Source organism: Clupea harengus, chromosome 2 (genome assembly GCF_900700415.2).
Source record: "Clupea harengus chromosome 2, Ch_v2.0.2, whole genome shotgun sequence".
Lineage (NCBI taxonomy): Eukaryota > Metazoa > Chordata > Actinopteri > Clupeiformes > Clupeidae > Clupea > Clupea harengus.
Window position 1 is genome coordinate 25510760 of NC_045153.1, and position 27480 is coordinate 25538239.

The 27480-nt window shown below is 45.3% G+C and overlaps 1 protein-coding gene across 1 annotated transcript in view; it reads right to left on the bottom strand.

Moving 5' to 3' along the window:
- Nucleotides 1–27480, bottom strand: part of LOC105907942 (potassium voltage-gated channel subfamily H member 7) — a 50519-nt gene that overhangs the window by 6229 nt on the left and 16810 nt on the right. Inside the window, exons 3-13 of the mRNA XM_042710639.1 lie at nucleotides 22868–23014; nucleotides 17688–18119; nucleotides 14790–15001; nucleotides 12271–12696; nucleotides 8036–8435; nucleotides 6543–6742; nucleotides 6063–6065; nucleotides 4878–5130; nucleotides 2256–2461; nucleotides 2010–2094; nucleotides 1334–1585 (exon numbers count right to left, since the gene is read on the bottom strand). Of these exons, the coding sequence (XP_042566573.1) occupies nucleotides 1334–1585; nucleotides 2010–2094; nucleotides 2256–2461; nucleotides 4878–5130; nucleotides 6063–6065; nucleotides 6543–6742; nucleotides 8036–8435; nucleotides 12271–12696; nucleotides 14790–15001; nucleotides 17688–18119; nucleotides 22868–23014 (2616 nt within the window). The remainder of the gene's footprint in view (nucleotides 1–1333; nucleotides 1586–2009; nucleotides 2095–2255; nucleotides 2462–4877; nucleotides 5131–6062; nucleotides 6066–6542; nucleotides 6743–8035; nucleotides 8436–12270; nucleotides 12697–14789; nucleotides 15002–17687; nucleotides 18120–22867; nucleotides 23015–27480) is intronic.

A 27480-nucleotide genomic window follows, 5' to 3' on the forward strand; every position in this document is an offset into this window, starting at 1 on the left:
TTTCCTTTTGCCCATTCAAATATTTTCCTTCCATTGACCAGTCACAGACATGGCTTTGGAATTCCATAGCCTTTTCACAGCTGATGAGACTGGTGTTTTATGGGTGCTATTTAATAAAACTGCCAACTTAAGACCTGTGAGGCATCTGGAGACCTGCAACCACCTGCACAGTTCTGCACCAGGGCCTCCTGCTTCTCTTCGCATCCTGGTTAAAGCCGGCGGGCAGTGGTCTGTGAAGGATGTGGTGCACACCTTTGGAAGATATCTTCAGTTTCTAGCCAATTTCTCTCATGGAATAGTTTTTAGATTTACAAACTTCAATTTGAACGTACCTTAATTTCTTAAAACAAGAATAGATTATGTTTCTATGTTTATTTTTGACAGTTTTTTAACTCACATGTGATGATGCTCTGAATACTCAAGTAGCCCAAAGAAGGCATGTTTTATTGCTTACCACAAACTTAACTGCAGAAGGGTTTTCTGATTATAAATTTTAGACATGATAATTTAGGATGAGCCAACACAATGCCCCACTGAAACACAGGAGTGATGCTGGCAGAAAGAAATCCTCTTATGTCTATGATTATATATCAATCAAAATCAAGCTGTAATATTCATTTAGAACATGAACAATGTCTACACTATATTTCTGAATAGAACAAAATGTGTTTTTTTTTTTCTCAGTGATTCCAAACGTTTGACCGGTAGTGTAGCTTCAGCCTGGGTTTACCGCTGACAGTGATTAGTCTCTGATGTCATTGCTGGGTTCCTCTGAGGACCTTAGATGCATGTTTTTGACAGACCCCTCCCACCATCAACCACATCCTCTCAACCCCTGTGGAACAAAGACAGTACAATCTGAATGATCCTCATCTTCTAATTATCTTGCATCATGAAATACGTTTAAATGCTGTTTTGTTTTTTCTTCTGAGAAATTGATCATTTGGGAAAATAAGTATCTTGTTTAGTCTGCAACACAAGGCTGATAATGGATCATTGGAAGTCAGTGTGATCCTCTTAATAGGATGTTGACTGGCATGTTTTTTTCCCCCTGTTGCGCTGTAATGGCTTAATCCCTAGCTCTTTTGGGTGCTTAAGAGGGCTTCACTTGTTCCCTGAGGGTGAAGAGCTCCAATTTAAACCAATTTTTAAAACTCGACTCCAAAAACATTCAGAGAAATGGGATGTCAGGGGTGGACATAACAAAGAACAGTACATTAAGGCTTGTGCACATCAATTTGGGGAGCGATTTTCAGGTCGAAACAGACAACACTGGCGCCTCAGATAAAAAGCCGCCCTATACGCAAGCTGGATTTCGTCCCGCTCGTCCTACCTCTGTCAGGCTGTTTTTTCTCTGTGACGTCTCTCGCTTGGGTGTCGCTGGTGTAGCTGTAGTCTGGGGTGAGGGCATAATCCTGGACCGAGGGATATCCCAGAATCCCCGAGCTGGGGAGCCCGCGTGGCAGCTGCTGCTGCTGCTGCTGCTCGTCCCTGGAGAGCCTCCTGTCCTCAGACCCTCTCTTGGAGCCGGCGTAAGACTCCCTGTCTTTCCTGGAGTCGCTCTCCGCTTCCTTGTTGCTCTCCCCTGCGGGGGAACGGTAATCAGCGGGAGGCAGTGGAACACACAGTGCTCAGTAACGCGGCGTTCTAACACTCCTCTGGGACGCACTCTCAGGGAACATAACAATACAACATTGCCCGACGCAAAGTGCTCGCACTACGACTGCCTGTGTGTCAGTTTTGTTCAGGCTTCAAAGGGCTGATTTGGGAAGGAGCCTGAGGGCTTTCACAAAAGCAGTAACTATGTAACAGCGCTTCAAAAGATAACTCAGTGCCCTCATGCTATCTTTAGAGTGGTACTCTAGTCAATGGTTTAGCACATTACCTGACAAGCATGCACTCTTAATGCTACACTCAAACGGTATGTGCTATGTATTAGTGGTAAAGGTTACTGGTGTTTGCAGGGGAGAGATGCTATGTGTGTCCCTAGGGTAAAGTTGTATGCTCACCTTTAGACGACTTGCGTTTGAAAGACATTTTTCTTCGGCTCCTGGTATCTTCTCCATCCGAATCACTGCCTTGTGAGTATGTGTTCTAAAGAAGTGTGAAAAGATGTGATTGCTTAAAGATGTGATTCACGCACACGCATAAAAGTACAATGCTCTACACGGAAATATTTGTAGGCATTTTATTTTAAATTTGTACTCAGTGATTCTGCAGTGGCTTTGTTCCCTGGGACCTGAGAGCGACAGTACCTTAGCATTCTCATCTCTAAGGTTGAACGTGAGTTCCAGGTTGGTGAGGAAGTGGTCGGAAAATTCGGGGTACATATCCAGCACCGCCAACAGGTCCTCTCTCTGGACGGTGTGCAGGTCACAGTAACTCAGAGCACGCACATCTGCGTTCGACTTCCCCGGCTTTGCATAGAGGTGGATCATCTCCCCGAAGATGTCATTCTTCCCTGAGGTGCACCAAGGGTGGAAAAGGACAAAGTCAGACGTAGAGCTACTGAGCGGGGGAAAAACAGAGGAAAAACCAGGCAAATGCCTCAGTGAGGAATAAGGATTATGGGGGGAAAAGAAATGTCAAAGGTGGATTAAGAGCGCCTATGTGGAAAGGTAATATCGGCCTCTTCATCTGCGTTGCTCTCTCACCCACTCCTCAGATGCATTATTTAGGCATGGCTACAATTGATAACTCCGGCTTTGATGCCCCAGAAATCGCACGCGTTTGGTGACTGACAAGCTCTGCTCCGCTTACTTCAAAAGGTGATGAAACCTTCCGATTCGGTTTTACTCTCCAAATGCCATTAGTATAGAACTGGGGTAATAAAACGTTGTACGCAGACTTGAAAAAAAAAAAAAAAGTAAAAACACTTTGTCCAGAGTTCCCATCAGCTTTCACCGGAGGGTGGGGGGGGGGAGTGTGTGGGACTTGGGTCTATAGTCAAAAGGGCACCCTTGGCTGGTAAAGATGCCTTTAAAAGGGGCCAAGTCTGTAAATGTCAGGCCACGTGTGGCGTTCTCTTTTAAAGGAGAGGAGCTGGGTCGGCCCACGGGCGGGCCTGAGAGTGACCTATCGAGGTGTCTGTCGCACTCGTGGCCTCTGGCTCTTCTTGGCAGAACACACTGAGAAACAATGTAATGATGTTCACATGAGAATTAAGAGTGTCTCTCTTCCTCTGGCTGTGACAGTGAGGCCAAGTGGGAGATACTAACGCTGGAAAAACAAGCCGTAGAAGGTATCTGGAAGAAGGCGTACTATTTGTGAAATAAAACCTATTTTCTAACATGGAGTTGATGCAGCGCAAGCCTTTGTCTGCTGTGCTATTCAGACACTGCAAGGACTTCCGCATATTTGAATATTTGTGAACGACCGTTAAATGTCTGCTGTTTGAGCTCTGTTTGAGCACACCACGAAGGCACAACATCTTTTCATCCCTAAGATAGACAATTGCTTTTTGCAAAATGCAGATGCAAAAGCAAAATACAGTGTAATGTACTAAAATAAAAGAAATTAATCAAACCAATCTGCATGAGATACAAAGCTATAAAAGGCGTAGGCTCTCCAAGAGCAGGTGGATGGCTCTTGCACAGTAATGTCACCATTCTTGTTACTGGGGAAGGCTCTCCCTAATCACCACTGTCGATAGCTGCTAGTCAGCCGGCCTCAGCTGTAGTGCTGCACAGCGTGGGGGTATCGGCCAACAAAACAAAAAACAGCAAACTATTCCGCAGACCTGCCCATCGCATCACTTCCTGCCTTCTGCCAAGGTCTTTTCCCACTCTGCCCCGGCGCTGATGTTTTTTCTTATCTCTCTTCATGGTCTTGATATATTTAAACAAAATCGACCCACAGGGCTCTGCGCTGGCAGCTCGTTCTCGTTGCTCTTTGAAGATGCCAAACAGGCGCAGAGGGAGTCACTTAACAGAAATGTCATAAAGCCCCATCCCATCTGATGAGCCCGGGTTCCGCCACTCTGCCAGACAGGACCCCGGGACCCAGGCGAGCACGAGCAGTGATCTGGGCGCGGCGACAGCGGAGGGGTGCAGGAGGAGGTAAGGGGGGGGGAGTGACAGGGCTATGGCTCGGGATGCGCTCACCCGTTTGACGGGAACGGGGCGAGCCAAGAACGTGCGCTGACGCGGAGCCATGTATTCATTTCAGTCACTGGGAGATGAGTGGAAAAGAGCACTCCTCCACAAGAAAAAAAAGTGATGCAAGCGATTGAACGGTGACACAATATTCCAGGAGGGAGTTAGACCAAGGCCATCAGCAGCCTTTGTTTGGCATTCAGTAAACACAGAACAATCCTCGACAGGGGCGGAACATTCAGTAAACACAAAACAATCCTCCGCAGGGGCGGAATGGAATCATTTCACTCAAATCGTCCAAAACATCGTCCAAAAAAAAAGATGATAGAGCTCAATGGTGCATGGCACTGTCATCCATATCATTTGAAACAAAGAGGTGGAGAGGACTGTAAATAGATTTAGGCATTCATGCCCATGTACTTCCAGGGTGATTGTCATTACCAATGCTGTATACACACATATAAACAATTCCATCATTAAAAAATCCTTATTCATATACACACCCTTGCACACAGAGGGAAAGTCATTTGCAACAGCAATTAGTGCAAGCTCTTTCCTTGAAAATGTCACAGTCGCCTAATCAAATTAGTTGAGCAAATGCTTTGCCTCGTCATGACCTGGCAACAGGCAAAATCACGCAATTAGTATTGACAAAGATGCACACAGATGGGAAGACTTCAGTGACACATGGCAGAGCATGTCTCCATGGGACGTCAAGAAAAGACCCTACGCTCCCGCGTCCTTCATGACACGGTAACACGGAAAAACGTCCACGCAACTCACCGAGGATGGCGACCACTATGTCGTCCTTGACGATCTCGATGGAGCCCCGTGATAGGAAGTAAAGGGCGGTGAGCACGTCGCCGCCGTGGACCAGCGTGTCCCCGGGCGGGCAGTGGGTGGTCTTGAAGTGCATGGCCAGAGCGCGCAGGCAACCTTTACTGGCCCCCCGGAAGGCTGAGACCTGCTCCAGCACACTCCGGTTGAGGTGGAGGCAGATATCTGCCTGCAGACACTCTGGGAAACCTTTTAGCACCTACAGCACATAACAAACACACACACACACACACACACACACACACACACACACACACACACAGCCAGATCAAACATTATTTCCTCTCTTCTCTGAACGAAATCCCATGTCAACCCGCTAACAATGTTTCCTACTTCCTCCTAGTTTTTATCCCTATTTCAACTTAAATTGATTTTACCTCAGTTTAGCAGGTGGTAGTTGGTGGTTTAGACGTATCTTTAACCCGGCATTAAAACCAATCTAGACTCTAATAACACTCCTCAACGAGCTCGGAAACGTTCATTAATAATAGCAATACACCGGAAATTCCATTACACATTCCATGCACAAGTATGGAGTTATATTTGTCCCCAGCCCTGGTCCATGCTCTGAAAGATGAAGAGGTTGGGATTTGCATAAAGTAAGCTTACTCAGGTGTGATATGAGGAAGGTAATTGAGGGTTTTTGCACACATACAGTATAAATGGTTAAGCCAGTGTGCACGAGACACCCGGTACGCGGGCAGCACAGTCCTCGGCTCCCAGCACGCTATTAATTAGAGCCTGGCAGGCATGCACCACGGAGCTTCAGCTGAGATAATAAACTGCATGGCAACAGGACGGTGCTTCTCCATATTTCTATGTCTGCGTGTGTCTGTATAGGATTCCATTTTAGTTTTAAAAAAGGCCATTTTAAACATCAAAGGCCCTCATTGGCTGTTTACGAAGTGTCTAGACTGTAGCTTCACAAAAAGAGTATGGAAAATATGTTTAATATTGCAATTGGGATTGAAACAGTTTTTTAATTATGTAATGTTCTTGTTTAGGCTGAGGTTATTCAAGGCTATTCATTTAAGTGGAAATACTATACAGCATGTTATTGCACAGAGATGAGATCAAGTACAGCAGTCTGTAAAGTGGTAACAGCATGAGATCCTGTTTTGTTGCATTTACCTCCTGCTCTTTCCAATGGGGTGAGGTCATTCCATTTGACATGTAGCAGACATGGAAAGAAACAAGCATATGCTTTCAGAATATATAATACAACCATAGAAAAACAAAACTATGACCAATAGAAAAGACGTTGCATTGAGCTGTCCAACAGTATTCTTTGGCTGGTTTGGTGAGCTACAAAAGAACAACATGCAATTAGCAGCAGTGTATATGAGCATTCATAAAGGCTTCTGTACTGCATTCACCACTCATGCTGCTCAGTGATGGGGGAGGGGGGGGGGGGGGGTGCTTAGTGGGTGAGCCTGGTGTAACCTTTATGAATCCTGTCATTATATCAATGACAGAGTCAGTTTATGCTCATGTATTTGTAACGTGTACATGTACAGTATGCTACCAACAGAGCGATGTCCCACATGCGTGTTAGTGCTGCAGCGTTTAGCTCACGGAGGTCTAAACCAAGCAACGGCGGGGCGTCTGTACCGTGTTGAGGTCTATGCCGTTGGTGTAGGTCCAGGAGTGCTGGAAGTACTCCTCCAGCCTCTGGCGCAGGGGGTTGGGGATCTGGTGGAAGCGGATGAACTCTTTCACCCGCAGCATCTGCGTGTGGTAGCGTGCCGTGCCGGAGTACAGCCTCTGGATGATGGCTGACACGTTGCCAAAGATGCTGGCGTACATGAGAGCTGCGCAAGGTGTGGAGGGAGGTAGGAATGGAAAGAGAGAGAGAAAGAGAGAGAGGGAGGGAGAGATAGAGAGGGAGAGAAAGAGAGGGGAGGAAGGGGGGAAAGAGCAGGTGAGTCACCTAATTTCTGCCTGTGTGTCAGGAATGAGTGGTGCAGTCCTCCTGGTTATTCAGAGACCAACACAAACACACAGCCTGCATGCTGTGAATGTGGCGGCATACATATGGATGGCTGGATGCGAGTATGTGTTGGTGGTATTTTCATGGAGACCTGCAAGGTGTGAGTAATTCATGAACGTATATTTAGAGGGTGGAACAAGACGGTACAACTGTCAGACTGACCAGTTGTGCTTGGTATTAGCATATCTGTTGCAGCAAAAAATCATGCATGCTCACAACGAGTAACACACAGACACACTAGGGGTGGGCGATTTGGCCAAAATCGTCTATCACGTTATGTGTAATTTTATATCACGGTTACGGTATATATCACGGTTTATTATACGGCTCTTCAGAATGTTCAAAAAAGTTCAGTTGATTTGAATGGGCCACCCCAACGTTCGCAGGTCTGTAATTTCTTTATATTCACCGCTGCGAAAAATTAATGACCACTGCCATTGGCAACGGGTTTTGTGCTTCTAATTCACATCTTTCATATCATTCCGCAAGTAGTCCGGTCATTTAACGTAACGGAAGTCAGCAAGTAATGGGTTGTTATGCAACACCTGAAACTTTAAAGTTCTATTTGCCTGAAGAACAATTTTTTCTAAGTGGAAATCACGAAACGGCAATTAAATCATTAAAGAGGTATTTTGGAGGAATGTATTATATCGTTTTGGCAAGTAACCGTATAATAAGTGGGATAATGTATAGTTCTGTGGCAACATGCAACATCTGTGTGAAAAATATTTCAAAATAAGAGTCTCCCGCGGTTGAAACGGTATTGCCAAATCTCTACCGGTAGACACATTTCTACCGCTGCACGTTATATGCCGCCATATCGCCCAACCCTAACACACACACACAAACAAACACACAAGTATATGTAAATATGCTAAACGGCAAGTATGTATGGACACTTGAGGACGGACTGTATGGGGAGACAGGTAGGTGTCCTTATATGTACTGAATACTTTATGAACCAACAAAGAACAACAGTACACTCAACATTTCACAAACACGCACACACACACACACACACACACACACACACACACACACACATTCTCACACACACAAACACACACACACGCACACACAGATTTGCATTCGAGTTTCGACATGTCACACTCACAGCCGATGAGCATGACGCAGATGGAGAAGATCTTCTCGGAGTTGGTGTTGGGCGAGACGTTCCCGAAGCCCACGCTGGTGAGGCTGCTGAAGGTGAAGTAGAGCGCCGTCACGTACTTGTCCTTGATGGACGGGCCCGAGCTGGGGTCGCTGTAGTTGTAGCGCTTGCCGATGGACACGCCCAGGTTGTCCAGCCAGCCGATCTTGTGGTCCAGGTAGGGCTTCTCCACGTTGCCGATGGCGTACCAGATGCAGGCCAGCCAGTGGGCGATGAGCGCGAAGATGCACATGAGCAGCATCAGCACAGCGGCGCCGTACTCTGAGTAGCGATCCAGCTTGCGGGCCACGCGCACCAGCCGGAGCAGCCGTGCTGTCTTCAGCAGCCCGATCAGAGTGGTGGTCTGCAGACACAAGGGAACAACAGGCACAGGATTAGGCAGCTGTGTGAAGGACATTTCGTTCAGACAATTGATGGTTTCTAAAGGGAAGGAAATGTGAACCTTAATTAAAAGGGCCACTAAACGTAGCACTTCCTTTACTCCATATTGATTAAATGTTGTTGTTAAATGTTTTGTCTAAAAGCGGCCCTTTATTACCTCTTACTTACAAACAGTGGAGATAAGCTCAGTAAGGAGTTAAATAAGATGTGCTTAAAGTTCCCTTTCAGTCGATTCTCTCTGTACAACACAGATGTATGGGATATCAGGCCCTTGCACATCTGGCTGAAGACACCTCTATTCATGCCTAAAAGGCAGATGACACGTGGTGATGTAGGGAGGCCACGCACTTGCACCGCGCACTGCCTGGCTAGCCCGCTAGCTGGTTTTAAGTGCAGCAAGTTAGCTTGACTGAGGAGAGGGAGTAGCTGTCAGTTACTCAGTGTTATTCAAGCGTTGTTTGACTTCAGAAAGAAGCAGAAGGAGGCACTACGAAGCATCCTACCCAAACGTGACGCTAAGCTCAGAGCACCACTGGGTGCTCACCGGCCTGTCGAGCCTCTTTAACCCCCAAAGAGAGCTGCTCCTCCTGCTTCTCCCAAGGTGCCACCGAAGCAGCCGTCGGACAAGCGTCCGTATCAGTCTGCCTGACACAAGCCTCCCCACCTGAGGAGAGGGTGGTGACCTGGCTTATGTAAGACGTCACCTTTTAGCCATGAATAGAGGTGTCTTCAGCCAGACAAGCGAGCGCGTGATATTACATACTGTCTGCGCTGTACCTCATTCTTCTCCTTCAGGGAACAGTGGTTGTATGCATAACCTTACGTTTCCATCAGCATTCATTTTTTTTTACCCCTTTCATATTCAAATGTTCTCATCTTGGCAAGCCCCACTGGCACGCTGTTTTAGGGCCAAATTAACACACAGTGAGGCTGAGGACACCTCTCATCTGCCAAGATCCACTAGGGGAACACCAGTGAGACTTGGGAATAAGCTGTTTGTTCTGTCTCATCCGAGGAGGCAGCAGCAACACTTACACCCCGTCCTCTTTTGGGAGTTTGTTGCTTTAGTTAACAATTAAAATACGACATTGGAAATTGAGGTTAAAGAAAGCGGAGGGATAGTTTTGGGAGATGTCTTCATGGTTACATCTGAAAGTGATGAGCCTTAGTGGAGTGATATCGTGTTTGTGTGTGTGTGTGTGTGTGTGTGTGTGTGTGTGTGTGTGTGTGTGTGTGTGTCTGTGTGTGTGTGTGTGTGTGTGTGTGTATGTGTGCAAGAGAGAGAGAGAGAGAGTGGCAAGCCTGTCTCACTTTAGTATTACAAAGAATGATTTAAGTTTGAGATTAGGATTTCACAAGGAACTCCAACCCTGACGCTAATGTGCTTTATACATGTCATGACTGTTTTAATGAATAACTAAATGTAGCTCAGTAACTATAGATATATGAAAAGTAAAGGAGATGGTCTACATTAAGTCTTGAGTAGTACTTGCACACACAACATCAACTTTCCACTAATAGCATTTCAGCATACATCAAAGATATGCTCAGGAGATTCCCATTCACTATATGGATGACCACCATCTCACGCCATGCATAAATAAGGGTCTCTGGCATGTGGATTTAGGCTAACAAGAAAGTTTTTTCTGAATTACTGTTTTAGTGTCCAACGTGATCGTTAAAGGCCACTGTAATATTAATCTACCTCTGGTCTCAGAGTCACAGTGAACATATTCTTTATCATTGGCGCTGCATTGAATCACAAACAATAACACAACCCGTGTCCTCGACAGCTGCAGTGGGCCTCATTTACATTATGCAATCCTTGGGATGAAGACATCTCACATAAATAATTGAAACCGAGATGGAGAGTGGGGATTCAATGACTGCCGTTGCTTAAAAAAGTAATCACTTTAAGTTCCTCTTAAAAGCAATAGGCAGATGAAAGCAAGGCAATACTCTTCGGAATAAAAAAAGATAGAGAGATAGGAGCAATTCCATAAAGGGCATTTTCATTTAAAAGGTTTCTATAAGCTGCTGAGGTACCGTAGGCTGCTCTCGGGCTGTGCGGAGGTGGTCTAAAGCCCCACATGTGACTCCTGTAAATGAAACACAGGGACTGCCTCCTGAATCCACCATCTGTCCACTGCTCATTTGCTGTGCCTCTAAAAATACAGATGACTGACCACAGCGGGGCCACAGTCCATCTGGTCAACCACAGGAGGAAAAAATAAATAAATAAATAAAAACCCCGAAACAAACGAATAACTCAACCTAGTCGGGTTGGCGCTCTGTTCATTCAGTTGAGGGCAGTAAAGAATTACGCTGCCCTACCAAACCGTGCTCCTGTGTCATATAAAATGGCTAGCCCTGTGAACTGGTGGGTAATTTCAGTGTTGTTTCCCTATCACCATAACGTGCTATTTCTTTCCCCTCATTCAATCAGAAGCCCTCATTATGAGATTTTGACCCTAAGTAGACAGCTCGCGTTGTGTTATTAAATTGAAGCTGTGCCATGTGGTGGCCAGGGAGGAGCTCTGTTTACTCCATTCTGGAGCCAGCTGAGAGAGAGGCACAGGGGGGACGGGGCTGGGGGGTTAGGGGCCCCACCTTGGAGCTCTGGGCTGGTGATATAAAGTACCCGGATCATTGTTGTCTGCCTCACCAGCTGTGCTTTGAAAGAGGCGAGTTTGGAATAGATAGGTTTGGGATATAGCACCCGGCGCCTTCACAGCATCTTGCTCAAGAAAAGCAAGGCGATCCAAATGGTCACCAATTACCCTTTAAACTGCACACCGCTGAGGCTGCTCTCTGACAGAGCGGTTTGTCAGGCGTCGGTAAGTGGAGTGGCCGCCGTCCCCACACAAATGACACATCTCCAGAATAGCCGCCTAACGGATGGCCCTAGCACCGTAGGCAAAGGTTAGTCTTTAGAGAACGGCATAAGAAAGATGTTCATGACTGTCTAATTACTGTTTCGGGTACTGCAATCTCTCTGGGCAAATGACGGAGAGCTGTTTTTGCAGAAAGACAGGTCTTCAGATGACTGATGTCAGGATGAGATAATTGAAAAGAAAAAGGTAAGGAAGGTGCAATATCTAAAATGGTAAGCTACTGTATTTTTAAATATTACAAAGATATTTGCAGTGCCAAATATATAAAGATGCAGTGCATCCTTGCGGAGAATTTCCAGGTTCCATTACACTAAAGAGCCAGCTATGATGCCAGTATTCCAATTTCTTTACAAGAGCCTTGCTTTGTGATACAGTTTCCAAGATAAACCGCAATTACTTCACCATCTCTGGCCAAAGCTTCCAGTGACTATGCACATCTGGAACCCACCATTATTCTACCCGCCACGTGGCACACCATGTGCCAAAATACCAGGATGACCCATTGATGGGATATTCTCACAGGAATAAACAAGCCTTGCTGGCCACTGGCCCACTAACAGGAGCATGTAAGCTGTGTAAACAGTCACACAAGCTCTCTCTCTCTCTCTCTCTCTCTCTCTCTCTTTCTCTCTCTCTTCCCTACTCGCCCCCTCATTTAAATGCACCATTGATCGCCATTTGGTAAGCCATTAATCCACATAAATGGATTTTAGAAACGGCCACCATTCAGAAAAAAAAAAAAAAAATCCAGCATTGCATCTAATACAATAATCCCCTCAGATCTGAGACATGAAACATTCAGGTTTTAAGAGGCTACAAGTGAATAGGAACTGAACTCCCAGTACCCCATTTAAAGAGGGGGAAAAAAACAAGGCCATACAGAGGGGCCGCTAGGAGGCTTACCTCGTCGGATCCTGACCCAAAGATGAGCAGGTCGAAGGGGATGGCCGCCACCATGTCGATGAGGAACCACCCCTTGAAGTAGTGGATGGCAATCTTGGCCGGGTGGCTGACCACCTCCTCGTTCACGTTGACGTAGGTGGTGCGGAAGTTGATGAGGATGTCGATGATGAACATGATGTCCACCATCAGGTCCACCACGTTGAGCGGGCTGCAGGAGTAGCCGCACTCGCGCCGCATCTGCTCCTCGCGGTCGTTGAGGAGGAAGGCGGCCGAGTAGGGCGTGAAGATGGCCGTGTAGATGACCAGCAGCAGGATGAGCCAGTCCCACACGGCTTTGAACGGGCTGTAGTGCAGGATGGTGAACTTGTCGATGCGAGACGTCTGGAGTTTGTACTCAGGCAGCACGTCAGCACCTAAAGACAACACCTACATCCACAGACGGTGAGAGAGTGAATGCCATGAAGACATAGGCATCAAAGATCAACTTCCTGTTATTATATTGTAAAATATATTTAATGACATTCACAAAAAAGTTCCATGAGTAAAGTGTGCTGAGCCAACTATATTTACACTGGTCTTATCTTCTGAATCTAATTACCAGTTCCACATGAAATACTAAGAAAGATGACTACTGCCTGAAGTAAGGACATTGCACACATCCTGGTATGTCTCTACCTTGTCTTTGTTTTGGACTGCTTCTTTCATTCCCAATGTCAAATACCACAATAACTTCAGAGACTGCTAGCCACTGAGAAGTCTGCTGCTTACCGGAGCTGAGTTGTATATATTTTTAATTACTTCCAGGCTGATATGTCTCTGTAACTTTTCTATAAAGCGGTTTCAGTTATTCTTTTGCGGGTCTAATTAGGTTTACGCAGTCCCAGTGTTCTGCAGCACCACCATGAAAAACCCCGATCCGTATTTATTTCCTTGAAGGCATCGTTGACACTGACACAGCTACTCTCAGAGGCAGAAATATTAATCTCCTTTTGCTCTTGCTCCCCTATCCAAGGCAACCACAGTGTCATTCATCTCTCGGCCTGGTTATTGCTACAGCAATCCAGGTAAGGCATTTCGCCCAAGGGCATGACTGCAGATATGATTCTGCAAATCTGATACACTGTGCTGCTAAGCCTTCCTCTGAGAGCACCACCGGATCTTGGCTTTCATCTTACAGGGAGGAGGCCAAGGTCTAATGTCCGTCCTCACGCCCAACGTGGCCCTCTTTGTCAGAGTTATTATCATAGCTTAAGACAAATCCTATGCTGGGACAAATTACTCATTAAACTGTGTGCCTTCAGTTGATAGATTTGTGAGGAACTCCCTTTTCACATTTGATTTCCAAACATTCCACAACATTCATCCGCGTTTGTTAAGCGCTTTAAAATGGTCGATGGGAAACCCAAATGGAAAATCTGATCGGCCTGTGCCCGAGGTTGTGACTTTGCCATTAATTAAGGACTAATCCAGGTGCTGAATGCTGAAACTCAACCCTCAATAGTGAGTGCAGGCATCTGTATAATGAGCTCTGACAGTCAGCAAATGACTACACTTTCTCTGATAAATAGTTCATTAGAAATTAGGAAGGCAGCGGGGGGGGGGGGGGGGGGGGGGGGGCGTGTTTAGTGTCGCCTCAGCACATTTCTCAGCAGCGCCGGTGATGAATTAGAGATCTCGTTTTCATCCTTCCGTACGGGCAGTGCAGGTAATTTCCAAAATCCCTCAAATGTGACAAGCCAAGCACACACCCACAGCACAGAATGGGCTACAACAATAGCTGTCTCTGCACTTTGTAGTGAAGGCTTCCATCCATTGAGGAGACTATCACAGGGGCAAAATAAGGTTTCTAGTTCTCTTTCGGCTGCCACAAAAAAGGGATCGGAGTGCCATTAAGAAGCCTTGGCCTGCTGCCCTGAAGTGCAAGCTGAGACTGATTCTGACATTAGCGAGAGCACAGTTGTGTATTTGCCCTTGGAGCCAGACCACATTCAGTGCAACCTTGAGCAAAAGTTTCAAAGGTGCTGCCAGGGCAGGGAAGGGGTATGACAACTCAGTTTCTATTTTTTTTTTTTTTTTTTTTACATATACAACAAATAGATGCTAACAAATCAATATGGCACTGAGCTTTAACAAGACTGTTTCCTCTCAGCAGAGAGGAATCCATTGTAGGGTTTGAACAGTGTTTACTTTCTTCACTGTGTCAATGGCAATGCAACAGTGGCTATTGAGAGAGAAAAGATTTAGGAGTCTGTGACCTTTGTAAACAGCATTCTGCTGTTGACTTTTGGTTAAATATAATCTGTTTTACATACATTTCCATAAATATTCCTACAAGAAAACCTCCCTGCAAAAGAGGGTTAGCTTTTTGTTAAGCTGGTGTAGACAGCTATTCCTACTCTAGAGTAATGTCCAGATAAAGCCATCAATTACATAAAAAAAAGGTATAGCATTAACGGTGCACACAGCAAACAAATGACTCATCATGCATTCACTATACTCACATCACACACACCCCTTACCTGTGTTACTTTCTCTGTCACATTGTGTGTTCGATCTTTGACTTTGGGGGCGATGATGGTTTTCTCTGAGGACGGTGGGGAGGGGGCCTTCCTGTCATTCGCGTCTGTGAAGTTGAGTCCAATGAGCGGAATCTTGTTGATGGTGCTGTACTTGTGTATGTTGGAATCGGAATTGGAGCCCAGCAGGCTGGATTTGAGATGGTTGAATGGACCTGGAACACAACACAACACAACACTCAGACCCTCAGAGAACAGTAGTGTAGTTCCTCCATCCACCCCCCCACATACACAAAATACATACAAACACAAACATATAGACACATGATTATATCTGTACATGTTTTCAAGTCGACTCCTGACTTTATCAATCATTACATGAGAAAGTCAGGAAATTCTTAAAGTAAGCAACCACGGGTATAGAATGCGGCATCAAAAAAAGAAATCACATTTCAATTGGTGCTAACTGGAGAGGGTATTAATGCTAGCAGACTCTGTTGTGGTTTTGTTACATTTATGCGGCACACTAACTCCGTGGTGATAAAAATACAGAAATTTAAGACATCCCCTTTCTGAGGGATAACATTGACGAGACTGACTCACGAGGTGCAGGTGTGGGGTGGTGTGTGTGTGTGTGTGTGGTTGGGGGGGGGGGGGGGGGAGTGGTGGCTGCGTTCGGGGTCTCATTGATTTCCTGTCCAATTAATGGCAAACCACACTTGATTCATGCAGGGGCACGAAGAGACTGCCACGTCTCCGCCGAGCAATCAGGCCTGTGCCGGGCGCGAGCTGAGCTCCGCTATCCCACACTAACAGCACCCATTAGTAGGGATGGGTATCGTTTGGTTTTTATCCGATACCGGTACATAACCGATACTTTTAAAACGATACCGGTGCCTAAACGGTGCCTGAACCGATACTTTTTTTTTTTAAAGCACAAAGCGACGATTGACGACATTAAAGAAAGGCTTTTTTTATTGCCAAGGCAATTTTTTTTCTTCAAATTGAACAATATATTAACTGTTTAAAGTATATTATAACTATAAATACATACAAAACACTTGGCTTCCAACTACAGCTTCAAACTTTTTAACTTCAAACTATGAACATTATATTAACTGTAAACAACAGTTTATAGTATACTTAAATAAATATAAATAAATACAAAAAACATGAGCATATTTGCCTTTGGAGTCAAAAATGTATTTATTTCATGAAATTTCACCATTTTATGATTTGTTTATACCTATCTTTTCTATCTTGTTTATAGTTAATCTTGTTACTTGAACACACTGAGTACGAGAAAATATGTACTGCCCCTTTAAGAGACTACCGTTGGTAGTTTAGCTGTCATCTCCTCCGTTTATTTTTCAGTCTTCGGTTGCTGATCTGCCGTTGACTCTTGCCTTCTTTCCCCTCTTTTCACGCAATTATTTTGTTGCATTTGCTGCACGTCGCGATGTTTGAATCTTTTTGTGCGAAATACAGCCACACTTTTGACCGTTTACCTTTCGGTATTTTCTCTGTTAAAAGGTTGACGGCTAATTCTGTTTGTGCTTGCCTGCTCTTCACTGTTGCTATGAAAACACCAATGAGCGTGAGCGACACAGGACAAAGTTTACATTGGCAGCTGGGGCAGTTTTACATGTGCCCCACGGAATCTGCCTAGCGACCGTGTTCAATTGGCCCAGGCACCGAAATGAAGCACCGAAATCTGCGTTGCATTTCGGTCCGGGTAGGTACCGGTTGTATTGGAACCGGTTCCATATTGGTACCGGTTCTCGGTACCCAACCCTACCCATTAGGCCCCAGCTACAGGCCCCAGCTACAGGCCACACACTAAAGCCGGACTGACGAGCGCCGGGCCCGAAGGTGTAGCGAGTGATCGCTGCATGACACGACACAGGCATCTGTGCTGGCTTGATATCACCCTGCATTTACAAGTAGCTAGCAGGCCAGGATGACTCAACTGTGTGTGTGTGTGTGTGTGTGTGTGTGTGTGTGTGTGGCAGAGAGAAAAGACCCTGTGGTTCCAGGCCTGCCAGTCTATGGACTGATAAGCAGCCCAGTAGGCATGGTAATGCAAAACAGGTTAAAGGGGATGTGGGTTACAGTTCTGCTGGTTACATTTTACATTTAAAGTATGTAATGTATTTTCAAGACCTATTAGTCCACATAATTGTGACATCTGTCAGTGTCCACATTCAACATCAAATGATTTTGACATGAGGCTGATTTCCTCAAATCTCCCCTGGTCCAAAAATCAGTACCATTTTTCTCGAGGATTATTATGGAAAATCTCAATAGAGAAGAGCTTGCTGATTGCAGGCTGCCAATCAATGAGCTGTGTGGAGCGGTTTAGATGATGACAAAGAGAAATCACTTTAATCTCAAATCAACATAAGTGCTGTTGAGGAGGTTAGAGGGTAGTGCTGCATTTGGAGGTTCTTTATCTGAGGTTAGCAGGGCAAAGTAGGGGGAAATGAGTGGCACGCAGGCCTCTCCTGAGGGAAAGCAGTCTCTGTCTTACGTCCTTACGGAGTACAATAGAGTAATATTGAGGTACTGTCTGAAGATTTGGGGATCATCGCGAGTTCAGCATTTGTTACATGAGCTATGAGCTAATCCAATCACTTGGATGCGTAATAGGAATGTCCATTGCCCAACTGGAATACAATGGCATGGTTTCCAGATCAAAACAAATTCAATGGAAGGTTCATAAGGGCAGGACTGTAACCTGCATGCATTCGTCAAACCATAACCTTTTCTAACCTTATTGACCACTGTACTGTAAACATTATTTATTTTTCCTGATGTAGGACCATAACAGGTGAATTTCACAATCATAGCCCTTATCTATAACCTTGCAATGACACACAAAACAACAGAACAGGCGAGTACCTTCACTGGTGTGTCTGAGCACCCGCTTGCTGTTGGCGCTGAAGCTCTCGAGGTCGTGAACCGAGGAAGCTCGTCTCCGGCTGTACAGGGTGTCGCGGGACGGGGCCTGGGCCAAGCAGGTGGTGGACTGGAGCAGTGTGGAGCTGCGCCTGTCCCAGGACGGCTGCTTGGGGGAGGAGTGGTTCACCGGGCTGGTCACGCTAATGGGCGAGGATGGCAGGCTGGAGCCGATGAGGGCCAACGTGTCGTTGGCCTTGGTGGGGCTGCAGATGTCCTTGGAGGGAGAGCGGAAGTCCCTCATGGCCACCGAGTCGTTGCTCTCTTTGGGCGAGTCGATCATGACCGTGTCCGGATCCTCTTGGGGGAGAGACTGCTTGCTGGAGCCCAAGAGGTTGAGGGATGGCAGGCGGAACCGGAAAAATCTCCCCTTGCCTGATGGAGGGATAACAACGATAAGAGAGGTCTTCTTTTGTTTGCAGATTGCGGTACGTGAAACTGATGTTTCTAATTACCTGCCAGAAGAAGTCAGGCAACCTTAACAGTACCACATTAACTGATAGCATTGCAATGTACCTTTTACAAACCATCAAATGTATTTTTGTCTTCGCATATAAACTGCATAATCATGAAAGAGGTCAAATGTGCATAAAGGTCTATGCAACATTTTATAGGGTCACAAAACTCAAAGCGACAAAAGAAATCAATAGAGTCAGCCAGCCTTAAGCTTATTTCTCACTGGCCTCCACACCCAGGAGAAGCATGGGTTGACCATGCATGTAATCGGAGCCATCCTGGGTTAAGTCACCTAGGTTGACAGGGCATGTCAAGACCAGGGTTGTATCCTGTGTATTAACCTGTGTTATTGGTTCAATAGAGGTGATGCATGTTACCCACCTCATGTTAAAATAGAGTCGAGGCCGGTGATAGAGGGCAAGTGAATGGAGCTGAATAATAACTTAAATACATTCTTTTTTTAACGCATTAAAAGCTTTTAGGAACAATGGTATTGTAGCTACCACTAATAGCTTATTGGCTACTTACAATGTGGCTGCAGACACAAAAATCCTCCTTAAAACTTCCTTACCAGTGCTGAAATATTCCCTATGTTCTTTGTTTTGATTAAAAGTGGAGACAATTTGTCTGTGATCATTTTTTTTACAAATAATAATTTGGGGCAAATGCTCCACTGTGACCCACTCAACTCTAAGTGTCCTAGCTGGTTGTTACTCCAAGACTTGTTACAGCTAAACACTTTTTCTCTAAAAATGGGTGACCACTGCTCCTCTCTCCCTCAGATTTTCTGCTCTCATCTGCCTGATGAATATTCAGAGTTGAAGTAGGGGAAAAAAATTGCATCTGGCTGGGCGCAAACAACAACAAAAACGTTGTCTGCTTAAGACACAGTTCATTTGAATGTCACTGGCCTGCAGCATCTAACCGGGAACGGTGCAGGTGAACAGCTGGTCCAAACGCAGTCTTAGGTGAGGCGATCCAAAGACGTCATGAGCTAAACAGGCTTTAAAAGGGTATTCCACTCCACAGTAGCGCCTCTGAATAGTGATGACCTAGCAGTTCTCCAGGTGCGCGCTCAGCATCAAAGGGACTTTAATTGAAAACAGGAAACTCCAACATGTATATTACACATTAAACAGAATGTGTCAGGAGGCATCTTTTGGTCTTTATTGGCCGCTATACACAGCTATCAGTTCTTGTATTAAGGGCATGTCTTAATTAGATGTTGTTTTCAGCATGGTTATGGTTAATCAAAGCCTGAACAAACACACACACACACACACACACACACACACACACACACACACACACACACACACACACACACACACACACAACAGTCCCATGGTATCTGACATTCCCTTGTATTTGGCCCCCTTTGAAGATTAATGCATTAATAATTAGGTTGGTATAGATCAAAAAAATCTATCGACAAGGGCACCCTCAGGAGAATTTTTAATGGAATGGCTCTGAATTCTCGTAGAACTCAGCAGTTTGTGAAACATGACAACAAAGGCTGGAAAAAAAACACACCCAAACACACACACACAGGCACGCACAGGAGCATCTCCAGCTGCCGGGCCTGGTTGCGTATCAGGTACAGTACAGTAGCATATGGACAGCGGACACTTGAGAGTTCATGCTCAAACAGCCTCCACGGGAGGGTGCCTCTGAACCCGGCCCGGCGGAAAAGAAACAATGGCCAGGGCTGAAAGCGATGCCGGGCCAGGGAGGGAAACCTGAAGCAGAGCCGTCTCTCAGCGCTAACTCAACGCGCTGCCACCGGTGCCAGCTGCCTCCCAGCTGTCACATGCGCTGCTCGTGTCGCAACAACCTGGGCGCACAATGCTGCCACCGGGGCCGGACACGACTCCTGGACACGGGGCACACTCGTATCGCTGAGGCGGCAGATCTGGGCATCTGGGCATCTCTCAGCGTCGGGACAAGGGGATTTGGAAGTGAGCGTTGGGGGAGGTGATGTGGGGTTTCACACAGCGTGCTCATTAGAGCAGTCAGCAAATCTTCCCCGGGCCTCAGGGGAGTGAGCTGACTTTAGTAACAGCAGAAAGTCACTAATTAGAAAACTAATATAAGGTGGTTTAAGGCTGTGGGATGAGGGGCTAGCATGCCTGGCAGAGCGGGAGAACACAAGTTAATAACGCAGCCCTGGAGGGGGATCATCACCACCGCTGCCTACCACGGCTCCTCTCTCCCACCCGCCCGTTCGTTCACAGACTCAATCATCATGTCTGGCACTCTGAAGAGAAAAAAATAAGCTCTTTGTTCAGCTATTTCCGTGTCTACTGTAACGCAACGCAGTGATACTGAAACTCAAATTTGGAGCTGGCTTTGTTTTTCAAGAGATACAACTCTTGTTAAAAGAGAAGAAAAAATAAAGAAAGAGAGAGTTTCGTAAGCGAGCCCTACTTAGGGGCCTGTGGTGATCATGCGTGTTGTGCGTTGCTCATTGCTTTAGTCAAGTTCAGATTTAACTGGCATGAAAACATTGCTCTGCTGGCGTTGTTGTGTTGATGCGAGTGTTTTACAGCTGAGGACAACAAAGAAGGACTTCAGAGCATAGCTTTATATCAAGATCAATGCAATTGAGAGAGCCATTTTGGGCTAATTTGCTATGCCATTAAATTGTGCATGGGTCACTTGCTGAGCACATTCAATTTCCCCTCTCAAAGCAACTATTATGTTATAAGCAGAAATTAGATCAAAGTAGGAGACTGTGTTCATAAAATGCTGTACAAGATGAAAGGGATAGGTAAACAAGGGAATATGTGCCTTGTATGGTCTAGTTGTCTTGTTTTACTGATATTAACATTTAGGTGAAGAGCTGCTCCAAAGAATGGAAATCTGGATGGTGTAGGTTTTCTGGTAGAGCTATAAATATGTGGATGAATGGCTCTTCCTGAAATGTCCTCAAACTACGGGATGCTCTCAGCACAGATTTCAGAGTCAAACAGTTATACTCTACATTGTTCAACTACGTGTTGCCATGGTACCATAAAATATGAATACCCAACCCCAAAGAAGACAGAAAAAAATGAGCTGTTCCCATTGGTCAATAAGGATATTTGTCTGGGTAGCAGGATCACACACACACACACTTACACATACACTCTCATTCACACCATCGCCCTGCGAGCAGTGGATGGATTGCTGCTGAAGAGAGCAGGCTGACTCCTCTCTCGCAGCTCCGTGAGAGCCAACACTCCGGGTTTAGCACCTCCAATCCAAAGCACGCAAAGGTGCCCTGTTGACATTTACTTTCCTGACAGAGCCGCAGTGGCCCAGGAGAAGACACCCCCCCCCCCCTCTCCCACCCCCCGCAGCCCCTACCCTCCAAATCATCCACTCCTCCCCCCCCCCACCCCACACTCTCCAGTTCACGCGGCACAGCTCAGTAAACCCACAGCTAAAAATATCCCCCGGCACAGAGAACAAAGAGCACTGAGAGTGGAATTCCAGAAATGACGAAGCTGCGCGAAAGCGGAGCGGGAGAGGCAGCCGAGCCTCTCATTAGCTGGCGGAGTGACCCCCCCGAGGCCAAGCCCCTGTCACCTCCCCATCACGTTAGCCCTGGCCTCTGCGCCTGGGTACAGACTACCTGTTCAGGTGCCTCACCCTCGTGCCACTGATTTTGGCGTGCCAAGGTGGCAGAAAAGGACGCATCATACACCAAGCGATGTGCCATTCTGAAATCAGCCTAGGGTCAAGTGAGGTGCCTTGAGGTACGCCCAGATAAACTGAGCAACAGCTCGTCAATTAATCTGGGCCTTCGGTGTAATTGCATGCGCTGCATATGCAGATGAGCGTGGATAATCTTTTATTAGTGTGGCAGCCAATTATGAGATTGGCCAGCCACTAGGCAGGGGGGAGCAGGAGGGGGGCCAGGCCTTCTCAGGACTGCTGATATCCACCAAGGGCCTCCTGTCCAATTAGCATGCTCTGGTTATGACCTCTCTCTCCTCTGCCAGCATGTCATCCATTTGAGAGCCTAGTGAGAGGGAAACTTGGAGGACCTCTTTTTTGAATTCCTGTTTTTTTCTTTTTGCACAAGGATGTTTTCATCCATGAAGAGGCCACTTGGGAAGGACCTTAACTGCAGCTAGAGGATAAGCTGTCCTCTTCCACGGCCTATGGTTTGACAGGCTCATACACTAAACAGCTTAATCTATTCTGCCTGGAGAACAAACACCATTAATAGTGTCATAATCACAGCTCAAGGTGTGAGAGCCCGCCCGACCGCTCATCTCATTACTACTAATACGTTTCCTGTTTACATCTGCACCTATCTTTAAAGGCACATCTTACACTGGGTTTACAACGGTGATTTTTTTAGACAGCAATGTTTTTAGGAACTGGTCAGAGATGCAAGTACATCTAGAATGATACTGAGAGGGGCAATGCTGAAATGAATGCTGAAAATAGAAAATGTGACATCCTAATCAATCTACACTAAAGGCAACATTAAATGTTTATGAATGACATCATCACATGTGTAAAAACCTTGGCCATGCAGTTACAGTCTCTTTATTTCAGTTGGCTTTGGCCTGTAATTGATAATGAATATTCAAAACAGAATTATAGCTTTGATCTGAGCAGTGTGTAGTGTGCAAAAATACAGCAGAACACGATGGGGGAACATGAGAACTCACGTTGCTCAGACTTTGCTGGGGGTGTGAGAGGGTAGCGCTCCAGCGAGTCACTGCTCCCCTCGTAGTCGAAGTTGAGGATGAACATCATCACCACTCCCTCCTCGGTCTTCACTGGGATTATGTGAGTGATGCACAGAAAGTCTGAACCTAGAGGAAAAAAGGGGGAAGAGAGAGAAAGTATATAAGTAAATAAATAACTTTTTTTCCTGCCGCAGCTTATTCTTTTCATCCTTGGATTATCTCTCTCATATGCTTAAACTGCTTTTGCACAAATAGAGGCACATCTTGTCTGCGGAGTACGCGAGGCACGGGGCCGCTCTGAGCCAAAGAGCTACGAGTGAAACAGAAGGGAAGTGTAATGAGAGCAGCAGAATAAAAATAAAAACAACAACACGGTAACATTTACAGTTTCAGCCCGCAGTGGTCAGCAAACCCTCAGCGCCACTCCAGGAGGCATTCGGTGTTGAAAAGCCCATTCAGGTCGACAGTGGGCGCTCACATGGAGTGTCGGTCAGTTTGGATGAGAGAGGGGTGTGTGATGGGTGATGAGAGCAATACAGTTAGCCTAGAGCTCCACACCCCTATCTCTGTTTCTCCATCCCTCCTCCCCTCCTCCCTCCACCCCTGCCTCCCTCGCCTCCCTCCCGCTGTGAGAGCCCAGCACAGTGCGGCCGCCGCATGTGGCCTGCCCAGACACGTGGGAGCCCCGGGGTTTAGCTGGACATGCACAGGGTAGACAGGAAGAGGGGAAGAACACAATGATTTCAGCCACTGCCCCTCTGCTGTGAGCCTCGGGGATGCCAGCACTTTTTTTCGCCCCCTCTCCCCCTCTCCCCCTCTCCCGCTCTCCCTCTCTGAGACCAATCCTGCCCTCATTGGTGATCCGATGAGCTGCCTCCCAAAGCCCCTTTAGTGGTTGGCTGAATCCATTAGCAAAAACCCTCTTGTCTTGTGCACATGATGTGATAGCTGGTGCTCAAAGGATTAGAGAAATATTTGGGTGTCTGGACCACAAAAGGTTAGCTTCTCTTTATCTGCCCTTTGAAGCCATGGGGCACCTATAGCAAACATACATTAAGCCAGTCTGTCATAGGCAAAAAGGAGATCTATTTTTAGATGAATAGGATAGGCTACACTTGAATGCTTCAAATAATTGTCTTGTAATGAGGTAATTAGTTGCAGTGTATGGTGCTTTATAGTGGAGGAAGATTTATGGTTTATCTGAGGTCACTTGCATTAAGATGGTCAGATTTGAACCTGCTACATTGTTGTGATATATACCTGACATCAACCCCAGTGTCTATGAGAGCCGCCTTTGAGCCACATAGCGTCTAAAGCAAAGGAAGATTTCTAAGGTTGGAGGTGGGGTTAATCACACACTCTCTGTATCCCCATGGGAAGGTGGATACTTGTGGTCTATGCAAATCTAGTGTATAGGAAAAACAGACCAAGGATATAGTATGCCGAAATGTTACTCATGTAATGGAGTGTTCTTGAGAACGTAACAAAAAGGAGGCAGTTTTTAAAGCAGCAATAAGGTGTTCTGTTACAAAACTAGCAAGTTAACTACCTAAAAGGCATGCAAAAACCATGCAAACACCACCAACAGCCCAGTTGACACTGATAGAAGCTTGCCAACACACTAACTGGTGTCTTTTGGCAGTGTAGCTGGCAATGTCATGCTGTGAAAGCTTTTCTTCCATTTCTGCAGGGTGTTCCAGCCCGGAACACAGAACTACATAGGGCATATCCTGGATGGCTAGTGGGAAATACACAGGTGTTTTTCTGTCCTTCACTTGACCATATGCTATCAAAATGAATTTGAGAATGGTACCAAAACTAGTTGCCTACAAAACCATACTTCAAAAAGTGTCAAATTGTTGCATAGTGTTACTTTAAGATTTATTTCTCCATGGTCTTCTATGTTTTTGCATCAAAAGGTATTAGCATTCCAACCGAAGCATTTCAAGTGTGGCATTACAGTAGACATAACTCAAGTTAGTAAAGACAGCTATTTTTTGGGGGAAGGTCGTATTCTTGATTTTGCTTCATAATCTGGCCTGGAAATGTCAAGGACAGAGAGACTTTAAAATAAGTGAGTTACATTAGGGAATTATTTTTTTTAGCTATGTGACGAGTATTCATCACTATGGATACTTTATTTGAAAAGCTGAAAGAACTACAGTTCCCATAAATCTAAAGGACACATAAAAAGAAAATGATGTATTCATTCTACTATCAGGTATTATTCATCCTTATGATTAACTTTACGAAAAAAACTGTTGTAAAGGCAGCTGCCTCAGATGAACCCTTTAACTGCTGTTCCATGTGACTAGTAAAGCCACTTTGAATGAATGTATTGAAGTGTGCTTCAGTGTTGTGTATAGTGAGTTCACCTGTAACTACGACCATGTAGTAACTGTAAGGTGTGTGTGTAATTATACGTGTAATGTTCGAATTAAGAGTGTATTCATGTTACCCTCTTATGTTAAGGTCAGCGTGTATCTTTTTTTAGTGATTAGGAGTGTCTGTGTGTTATGTGTGATGCCTTGTGTAATTTCCTTGTGTATTATAATCTATGTCCACTCTTAAACTGTGCCTGTGTGTAAGACCCAGAACCTTTTCCTCGATCTGTTTCAGTTGTCCTCCATCTCAATCAACGGCGTGAGTGCCAAAGAGAAACCTTTACTCCGCTCGTTGCTACAGTATTTTTCTTTACCTGAACTTGCCACTGAAAGCCAGTCAGTAATGAGATTAAAATTGTATGGAAAGAATAATGCGATTGACTTGAATGTAAATGGTTTAGCTTAAAATCTAATCCTTGAACACTCACACAGGGAAGCTTTATCATATAGTCTTGTTAATACAGCACACAATTGCTTTGGAACAAAGTCCAAGAAAAATGTTTGACCAAATCCCAAATAATAACAGTTGCTGCTGAAGTGGCCTAATGATTAGTTGTCCACATTTTTGCATGCTAAACCCACCTCTGCGATGGATTTGAGGAAACATTCGTCAAATTACTGTAGTTTAATGTAGGTCAAGCTAAAAATCAGGGATGTTACTAGCTTTGGCAATAGCCTCTGTGCTTAAGTGGCCTAAACTCAAATTCTGAATGGTTTCATTAGGTAAATGTTTTTCTAAATCTCAGAACGATTAAAACTCAGAGTCGGGCCTAAGGCCCCTGAAATACATCCTTTCTGGTTTAACTACATAATTATGAATGGATGAGATCACTTTTTAAATCTCTATTTGATTCCGCCACTCCACAGTCCAAAGCCTAAGCATTACGCCAAATGGAGCTAAACACTTTTTTTTTCTTCAGCATCTTGTAAGACAGACATTTCATTTCCCCACAAGAAACTGGTCCAGTAGTTAAGCTCCCAAAAAGACTTTGAATGCGCTCTCAAAAAATCTTTACTTCAGAACCTTTTCAGTAATAGGGACAATTTTTTACAATCTCTATTTTCACAGTGACATTAACTATGGAAGAACTATTAAATGGTTCTAAAAAGATAAGATGCTCCCAATATAACCTTTAGTAGCTATTCTGTAGAGACAAATAAAGTAACTCCTCAGAGTTCTGGATGGCACCTTTGTTATGACTGGACAGTGCGCCACATGTGTGAACTGATTGATTTAAAGAACCGATTATCCTCAGGGTGTGCTGGCCTGACTTCATTACTAGTGACTGTGACTGATCATCGTAAAAAACCAACCCACAGTGCCTCCACAGCCTTTCCCCAGATGAGCACGCCTAACCTTGTTATAGACAGCAGCAAGCGCTAGGACTGCTCCACACACACAGTTTTCCTCTGAGGGTTCCTTGTATCTATCCATCAACAACAATCTCTACTGAGATGCATTTCCGAAAGAAAATGCAAACGTGATTGCACCGCACAAGCTGTTGCATACTGTAACCTATTTGACTGTCCTACATCCTGTTGAATGAACAATAACTATAATCTAAGAAGGTGCAGGTCAGCGATTCTCGAACACCAATGACCAACTGATATTCTGGTGCACAACCAATGAGTTGATGGTTGATGGACTCGACCACTTTGTCACACACGATGTCTGTTGGCTTTGCCTTCTCTCCAAGAGATGTCAATCAAGACTTTTCATTAGTGTACCTCGGAGGTGGAATGACCCACCTAGTGCTATCTAATCAAGTGACAGCCATGGTAGCCTACATGCAAAGAGTATCACAAAGCGTTTAAAGACTCAAGTCTTTGGAACTCAACTGTCATTCTAATATATTCGTTACAAGCCCCATAATATTTATATCATTATCATTTATTACAGGGAAACGTCAGTTGAGTATGCCAATAGAGTTGATATTACTGTAATGAAGAGCATGGCAAATTCTCTACCGAACACCTGTAACGATTTCTCCGTAACTTAAAGTGGCATTATGTAGGAATTGTACTTCAGTGTTAGGGTTAGGAATAGCAGTTTTACCTTAAAATAACAGCTTAAAAAAAATTGGGGCGCTACAATGACGTTTAATATGGAGAATTGCCTCCGTGCCATTGCCATACCAGGGTCCGTAGACATATTACTGGGTTATGTAGGTTTGCCTGAAGCCGCCCGGTTACTACTGTCTGCCGAAC